Source organism: Manis pentadactyla, chromosome X (genome assembly GCF_030020395.1).
Source record: "Manis pentadactyla isolate mManPen7 chromosome X, mManPen7.hap1, whole genome shotgun sequence".
Lineage (NCBI taxonomy): Eukaryota > Metazoa > Chordata > Mammalia > Pholidota > Manidae > Manis > Manis pentadactyla.
Genome location: NC_080038.1, coordinates 45,647,730 through 45,657,013, shown reverse-complemented (window position 1 = coordinate 45,657,013; position 9,284 = coordinate 45,647,730). Strand labels below are relative to the sequence as shown.

General features: G+C 37.5%; 1 protein-coding gene across 1 annotated transcript; it reads right to left on the bottom strand.

The window, feature by feature from the left end:
* Window positions 1-2,002: 2,002 nt before the first annotated feature.
* Window positions 2,003-4,529, bottom strand: LOC130681867 (mitochondrial folate transporter/carrier-like). The gene has a single exon (XM_057495526.1). It carries the CDS (start codon window positions 4,263-4,265, stop codon window positions 3,318-3,320), a length of 948 nt encoding a protein of 315 aa, XP_057351509.1. The 5' UTR covers window positions 4,266-4,529; the 3' UTR covers window positions 2,003-3,317.
* Between the last annotated feature and the right edge of the window lie 4,755 nt (window positions 4,530-9,284).

The following is a 9,284-nucleotide window of genomic DNA, read 5'->3' as shown; positions in this document are numbered from 1 at the left end:
CTCTCATATTTATTGATCATATGGTTGTTAACAACAATAAAATTCTGTATAGGGGACTCAATGCACAATCATTAATCAACCCCAAGCCTAATTCTCAACAGTCTCCAATCTTCTGAAGCATAACAAACAAGTTTTTACATGGTGAATTAGTTCTTACATGGTGAACAGTGCAAGGGCAGCCATCACAGAAACTTTCGGTTTTGATCACGCATCATGAACTATAAACAATCAGGTCAAATATGATTATTCGTTTGATTTTTATACTTGATTTATATGTGAATCCCACATTTCTCCCTTATTATTATTGTTATTATTATTATTATTATTATTTTTTTTTTTTTCATTTTACAGTGTTTTATTTCTAGGAGTACTTTTATAACCACTAGAGATGTTGCTATGAAAGTGGTAATAATACTTTATCTGGTGGATTTTATATTCAGTACAGTGTCCACATTTAAAAAATCCTCTCTGATGACTCATGAACTCAAACATACTTTTCAGTTGTTATCCCTTTTTTAGTATATTTAAAAAACAAGGCCTTCTAAAATTGCCAGACCACAAAGCACGTATTGAAACGTAATAGTCTTCACAAGGCACAGCATCCATCATTGTCTTGGATCATACTCTACCATATGTTTGATCTATGGAGCTGAGCTCCAACAAGCGTTTACTTTTTGGGAGTTAGGGGGACCTGTATCTTAATCTTCAAGAGTTCTGGCTGACAACAATCATAATCTGGTTTTCCCTTTGCCAATTTCCCCAATTCCACTCCTTGACTCTCAGTACTTTTTCCAAGCAAAATTTCTCTACTTTTACCTGCTGAAATCTGAGAGCAAGCCTATAATGAAATGGATACTTAGTTTGCCCCATCTGCTTAGCTGCTTGCAATCTGTCTTCAGTCTCTATGATTTGAATCTGCTTAAAGTTATCATGGCATTAATCTTCATTCTACTGAAATATTTACTTGGTTGATAACCCCTTTTTGAGTTTGTGCTTCTTATCTGATTGGTCTTCCTGTCATCCAAAGATGTAGCCATGTCTATTAGTGACTACACTTCTCTTTTATCCATCAAATAAAATCGAAACATTCAGTAAGGCTCTCAGAGTTCTCATCCATTGTTCAGCTCTTTCATTTCTTCCTCTCATTGTCACACTGATTGACAACTCACTGCTTAAGACATGTCACCTGTGCTTTCTTTTGTCTATGGTTCCCTGAAGGTCCCCTTGAAATATCTTCCTTTGAGGCCCAGCTTAAATATATTTCCCTCCATGAACCCTGCCAGACAGTCCTGCTCAAGCTGCACTTTTTCCAAACACACTGGTTAATGGCCACTTCTCCAACCTCCTTCCTGGCCACTCCATCCTTGCTCATCCCCTCTAGCCAACTGAATTCCTGCCTTAGGACCTTTGTACTTCCTGTTTTCTCTGCCTCAAATGTGCTTCTTCATTATGGCTTGCTTCCTTCCGTCAAAATATTTCAAATATCTCTCTTCAGAGAGATCTTTCCTGACACTAACCATCCTTTGTAAAATAGCTACACTATTCCCAACTCTGCTGTCCTTTTATTTGTAGCATTTAGTACCTGAAATTGTATATATATATTTGTATGTTTTTTGTCACTCACACTAAAATGAAAAATCCTGAGGGCAGAATTATTGTCCAGCTTATTTCCTGTTATACCCTTAATGCTTGGTACCATACCTGGTACATAGCAGGAACTATTTGTTTTTGAATGAGAGGAATGAGTTTTTTGTCTCAGGACTCGTACAGGACTTCGTAGAAATCATCTTGCACGTTCTTACTCAAGAACTGCAGTTATTTCATGCTTATTTATTTATTCTGCAAGCTTGTATGCTCTTAGAGGACAGGATTTGTGTTTTATTAACTTGGGGTACCCAGGAAGCACTCAGATACTGGCACTATCTCTAATACTCCAATTATCAACTACAGCTTGTCTTTTCATAAGGGACTATCAGGATTTCATATGAATTAGAGTATAATCCAGAATTTTGAAAAAATACATCACATTTAATTTACAAAGCATTCCTGTGCATGTTATAAGAGATTATAGTAAATACAATTATGTACTTCTTGTTTCATCTTTATTTTTATAACAATACCATTTTCAAAATATAAAAAATAGACCTATTTTCAAAGAACCATTTAAATATGGCTTTGAAACCCACAATATTTTATTTACAGAAGTAGATGAAAGTGCAAAAGCATTCATAGATGTTTATGATAAATAAAAATATTAGTATTATTCTGGCATCCTTTTGCAGCAGGCCTTAATGGATATTTACATCTCATAAAAGTAAAATCAATAAGGGCTATTAATGTAATTTGTATTTAAAACTAAGTATGAGCAACCAATGTAGATTAATCATTTATTTGGGATCTAGACTCATATATCTGAAAACTGAAGTAGGAAGTTAAAGTTTTTAATTTCCATATAGTTTGTCAACAAACATATCCCAGTCATTCCAGTATCTGTACGAAGTGATCTATTAGCAAACCCAGTAAGTGATTCAGAGCCAAATATACTAAATAAGGGCTGACAAAGCTGGATCCTGGTTCAGAATTTATGAATTTAAAAGACATTAAGTACCTATACCAAAACAAAACAACTGGATCCAGGATTACATTTTAAATTATCAAAGAGCCTCTGATAAAAAATTAATGATGGAATGACCACAGATGCCAGGTATTTCCCAAATTAAGAAAAGCACATAACATCTCAAATTTCCGGAGTTAGTGCATTCCAACTGAATTAAGACTAAAGCATAATTACAGTGGATTTTTTTCTCAGCAAAATTTCCTGATTCTAAAATGGTCCAAATTGGGGCAATGCCTTTTCTGTGAATTCTTAAAGTTTAATCTACCCTTGGAACAGTGATGACATTCTTTTAAGAGGCCATTTTCTTGCTATTGCACAGAGATCAATTTTAAAGCCAATCCAGGCAAATGTATTCAGAAAAAAAGCATATTTGACTAATCTATTTAGCAAATGTTGCAAATCAACCTCTATTTGAACAAAGAAATGGAGAAACTTGTGAATCTCTCCACTTGATGTCAGTTTTACCATTGTGCTGACGGCAGCCATTTCAGGCAGAGGTAGCCAAGTCCCATACATATGGGGAAGGCAGAAAGCAGAAAAATATTGCGAAGACTGAGCAGTTCTTTGACCTCTAATGATTATTGACCAATTTGAGTTATGAGCCATGTTTTTGCGCAGTAGTCTTCTGAGTTTTGTATCTCAAACCTAAATAAGTATGTTGCTGCCTTGGGCAGATGTATTGGAATTATTTTCTTCTGGTTTACTTTTTCTTTTCTCGAAGGTCAAGTAGAAAATGTGAGACATTTTCATACACCACAAAGGTAATACAGCAGGCTGGAGTCACTCTAATCAAATTGGGGGCGATTCCTTTGTAAAATCCACCGATGCCTTCTTTCCTCCATATCTTTGTGATTACATCCAATACACCATTGTAGGACATGTGTTGATCCTGAAGACGAGCTCTCACAACTTGATATGGGTACGTTGCTGCTACAGCAAATATTTTGGATAGTGCTGCAACAGATATATATTCTACTGTGCTCAACTGGGCTTCTGGTAATCTATTGGTATGCTGGTTGTATTTCAACTTCAACAATTCATATGCCATAAACTGAAGGGCACCATGTGATGTTCCAAGCAGCCCAGGAATGAATCCCTTATATAATCCACGTACACCTTCATACTTATATATTTTCACAAGTGTATCAAACATTCCTTTATATTGTCGCTGTGGGGGGTTAACAACACCATCATACTGTAACATAAGGCGAGTTTTTGTTACCCACAATGGATTTGTAATGCAGAGGGTCATGGCACCAGCTTCAGCAGCTGAAACAAGGTATTCCATTGCCTCTAAACGTTCAGCTCTTCCTTCTGTCTTATATGATTTGATGGCATTATAAAAGAAAAAGTAGAGTCCCCAGGATAAACCTGCACCCCACACATTTGGGGTTACTCCTTGGTAAAGTCCTCGTAGTCCATCAAGTTTCCAAATGGTAGTCAGGCAATGCAAAATTCCTTTATATTTTGGTCTCAGCTCCAATCCATCATTCACGGCGAAGCGGATCTTCACGAGATCGAGCGGATGCAGCGCGAGGTTGGACAGGACCCCGCCGCTCACGCCTGCTACCAGGGTCTCGTACCGGACGTGGCGGAATATCGTGCTCCATGTCGACGACCCGGACGCTGACTGGCCCTGGCCTGTCATAGTTTCGGGCCCCGCTGATACCACGCCCAGAGCCCCGGAGGTGGGACGAGATGCGGTGGTCGCCACCGTGGCAACGGTCGCTGCCCTGGAGCGGGAGCCCTCTTCCGGGACCAGGCGTACAGACTCAGACGCCAGGGCGCGGGAACCAAGCCATGAGACCCTAGAGCCGAGGGCGTGTGAAAGGGTCACAGCCCCGCGTCACGCCGACAGAGAACGCGAAGGGACGGGGAGCCTGCCTGGGCCGAGTCCCCGCCCCGCCCACGGCTGCTCCGCTTGGGGCAGAAGAAGGTGAATTATTATTATTATTATTTTAAATAAAATGCTGAAGTGGTAGGTAGATGCAAGATAAAGGTAGAAAACATAGTTTAGTGCTGTAAGAGAGCAAATGTAGATGATCAGGTGTGTGCCTATAGACTAAGTATTAATCCAAGCTAGACAAGGGCAACAAAACATCCACGGATGCAGAAGATTTCTCTCAAAACAGGGGGGGTGAGGTTCTAAGCCTCACCTCTGTTGATCTCCAATTTCTCTCCTGATGGCCCCCCCCTGCGACTGTGCCTGTCTTAGGTTGTTGTGGGAGGATGTTTTTGACTTGCCATCCTACCTAACCATCTTTTTGCCACCACCTCTGTGTATCTTTCTAAACTTCTCACTATGCACTATACAAACATGTGCACATGTAAAAACAAACATGCAAACACAAGAGCACACACATTTCTCTATTTCAAAAGTTGATTTTTTCATTTGGCCTTAGAGGATTAATATATTTTTATGTCAAATAATATGTGCCTAAACCATCATTTTAAATGTCTCCATGATAATCAATTTCATGGGTATAGCATAATTCATTTAATCACTGCTCATTTTAATAAACATTTAGGGTTTTTTTATGGTTGTCTATGGTTATAGTGCTAGTTCTGAAAAGCAAGGTACAGAACAGTGGTGCACAGTGTGCTACCATTTTAAAATGGATAAGAAATCTATTGATCAAAATATCTAATTCACTTGGAGAGTTACTGAATTCTTTACCAAATGAATGTTATAAACTATTTTTTAATCCATAAAAATTCAAATTAAGCAGTCATTCGCACATATAGCATACTATAATGTAAATAACTTATAAAGCCTGTTACACAGAGAAATCCATCCCCTTCAACTCTTCTGCCCTCTTCATCTCCAGTCCTTACCTGCCATCCAAATAATGAAAAGGACAGGTTCTTTAACCTGTTCCTTCACTGTAACTTAATGTCCAGTGCCCAGTAACCTCCTATACTTTTTCTTCAGAAGTCACCTGTCATGACCAATCACCACCCTAGGGAAGGCAGCCCTCTACTGGGCAGACACTGTCCAGTACCAAGGACCATGGTGTTTGAAGGATCCCAAGAAGTAGTGATGTATTTTGTATGGGGTAGAAATAATTAAGCAATCACACCCACCATACAGAGAAGCCGACCTTCCCTTTAAGCCCTGCTCCCCACCGTCTATCCTCCATCCTTGCCCCTTTCCCTTCCCCTGCCATAAGAATGAATTTAGAATCAATTTTCCCTTATCTGCTAACCACTTGCCAGAAACCTGACAACCAAGTCATTTTTTTTAAAGGAAGAACTGTTACAGTCAATCATCTCCACTTTCTGAAGAGCCTTCAAGGGCTGCAGCCACTCTAGCATGCTGACAGGGCTTGTTGTCTCTATGATTTTAACCCTATCTCTCTCAGGGTGTCCATTTATTTTGAGGTGTAGTCAAAGAATGTCAAATGGGCACTTGAATTTAGAAGTGTGCAATATCACATAGCATAGATTTGATGGACTGGGGTAGGGCAGGGGATGGAAAGAAAATGGTTTTAATAAGGGAAAGCACTGTATTCCTAACACATTTATATTTCTGTATAAAAATGCTTTAGTTTTTTCTTTTCACAAATGAGGAGGAAATAGTGCATTGTAGTGGGGTAAGATTGTGGATACTAGGACCAGTATCCTAGTAATGCATGTATTCAAATCTCAGCACCACCATTTGCTAGCTGTATAAACTAGGGTCCCTCATTTTCTCACATGTGATATTTAAAAAATAATAGTAAAAATTCATAAGGCTACCATTAGCATTATGTCAGTTCATGCACCTGAAGCACTTAAATTGTGCTGGCATATCCTACATGTTCAATAAAAGTATCACTATTTCTGTGTAAATCAGTTCAGAGATAATTGTCTTAAAATCAGTGTTTAGAGGTTTTAAACATCCTTGTTTACTTAACATAGTGCACTCCAGAATGGAAAAAAAATCATTCCCAGTGTTGAATTCATATGAGATTATTTTGCTATAATGTGCATGTGTGCATCCAGACTGCCTGGAATGAATAAATAGACACTTTTTAAGAATTTTTAGTAAGGTATTATTGATATACACTCTTATGAAGGTTTCACATGAAAAAAGAATTTGGTTACTACATTTACCCATATTATCAAGTCCCCACCCATACCCCAATGCAGGCACTGTCCATCAGTGTAGTAAGATGCCACAGATTCATTATTTGCCTTCTCTGTGCTACACTGTTTTTCCCGTGATCCCACACACCATGTAGACACTTTAAATTTTTAAAAATTATTTCTGCCTTTTCTACCTGACTCTGTCCCATAACTACACATTTTGTCAATTAAATTTCTATGCTCCAGTACAATATTTTGGGAAAATGTAGTGGAACCTTGGATTCCACGTTTGCTGATGCAGAATGGATACTGGGCAACAGAACTATATTGTTCTCTGAAAGTGCATTTTATGTTAACCACTAATTTCCATTTGTGTCTTATCTTTAGATACAAGAGATTGTTTTGTTTGAACAGCAAGTTTTCATGACTCTAGCTGCAGTTAGCAGTGTTTCAGCAAAAGAGAAAGAAGTAAAGATTTTAAATTGCAATGCATCAAAAAGTAGTGATCATCAGCATTATTCTCAAAGAGGCTATTGTGGAGAGTAGAGACAAGGGAGATATTATAATGTTTAACATTGTTATAAAATTCTAGCTCAAGGCCTTAGATATTGGGAAAGAAGTCAGGACACCCCCAAAGAGAAAAGAAAACACAGGAATGGGGAGCCATCTGCTTTAGACTCATGTAAGTGGATATTTTTTCAAATTAGCTTTTGGTATTGGGAAAGTTAAATGTCTCTTTTTAACTGTGTGAAAATGGGATAGAATTTCATTATGCTGCCAAGTGCAGTTTTTTTGTCACGCAGTTAATTTGAGTGCAATGAACTATTTTCCATTTCACAGCATGTAGGCAAACATTCATCTTTGGATAAAAGCAACTCAATTATGTTAGAATTGCTGAGACATAGATGTCTTTATTCCTAAAGTAGTCATCCACATCCACACAACTTTCATTAAAAAATACAGGCACCTCATATGACATAGCATCCCTGTAAAGTATTCCTGACTAAAACTAAAAGACTCCTCTCTGAAATCAACAAGACTGGGTTTTGTCTTTTTTCCATTGGTGAAGATGGAGCATGCAAACTGAGCAACAAAAGTAAAAGACACTGAAAGAGAGATGGGTACTTTATATAGTTTAAAGGACTTGACAAATGGATGTTTCTATGTTCTGCCCTTAAAACAGCATCTATTCTTCAGAAAAAGAAGCTTTCCAGAAATAGCTATTATCTGGGAAGCAATGACATCCTAACTGAAAGTCCTTTGCTGCTCACAGTTCACAGCACCTTCACCCACAGAGTTCCCCGTCATGGCATGGTTGATTAAAAATCCAAGAGAAACTCTCTCTTGTCAGAGGATTGGCTGAAGGGGCCTCTGGAAGCCAGAACATATGGAAGGCGAATCTTGGAGAGGAGTGCACAAGAAGGGAATTTCCTAATCCTGTGAATGAATCTGTGTACATTTCAGGCTTATTGTTAAGATCAGAGGATAGATCCAAAGCAGCACAGTAAAGTACTTTAAACTTAACAATGCCGTAAACCATTATTCAGGTCTCAGACTAAATCCTGAGAGGTGCCTGTATGGGGCAAAGCAGCATAGCAATTTCTTTGCAAATTGTACTGAAAATGTAATAATCATCCAAAATAAGATGAGACAAAACTTTTAGTTTAACTGGCTGATTGTTAGCTAACCCAAACAAAGTATTATCCAGAGGATATTACAAGGACCTAGAGTATAACAGCATAATATTCAAAATACAATTCTATTCAAGAAAACACTCTAAAATTATACTACATATCAAGAATGAGGAAAATTTGAAAGAAAAAGTAAAGGAAAATGTAACACATGTCAACCCCAGTGTGTCCCAGATATTGTAATTGTTAAAGATTTTAAAGAAGCTATTATACCTTATGGTCCATGGGGTGAAGTTGCAGTGAAGGTAAATGCTGTTGAAATGAAAAGAAAGATAGAAGTTCTAAGCAGAGAAATAGGAATTATTTTTTAAAAGGCCAAACAAGAATTCTGTTAATCAAAAATACGATATCAGAAATTTAAAAACTCACTAGACAAAGCTAACTAGAAGAATGGAAATGATAAAGGCAGATTCAGTAACTTGATTTTAAATAGAAATAATCTAATAACATAAACAAAGAGAAAAAAGACTCAAGTATAATGAGCAGAGAATAAAAAATTGTGGCATTCATTGGATTCATAAAAAGAGAGGAGAGAGATACTGTTGCAGAACATATATTTCAGGAAATAATTGCTGAACCTTCCTGAAATATGTGACATAAATTTAGAAATTCAGGAAGCTCAGTGAATCCCAAAGATTATAAACTCAATAAAATTATTCCCAGAAAGATCATAATCAAACTTCTAAAAGCCAAAGGTTAAAAGAATAACCTTTATGGCCAATAAAAAATCTACACAATACACATAAAGGAATAATTCAAATAGTAGTGCACTACTCCTAAGAAACCATGAAGGCCAAAGTGGTGGAGCAACATATTTAAAGTGCTGAAAGAAAATAACCCAGAATTCTACATTCAGCAAAATATCCTTAAGGAATGACAATGAGATAATGGCATTCTGAAAAAAAAGG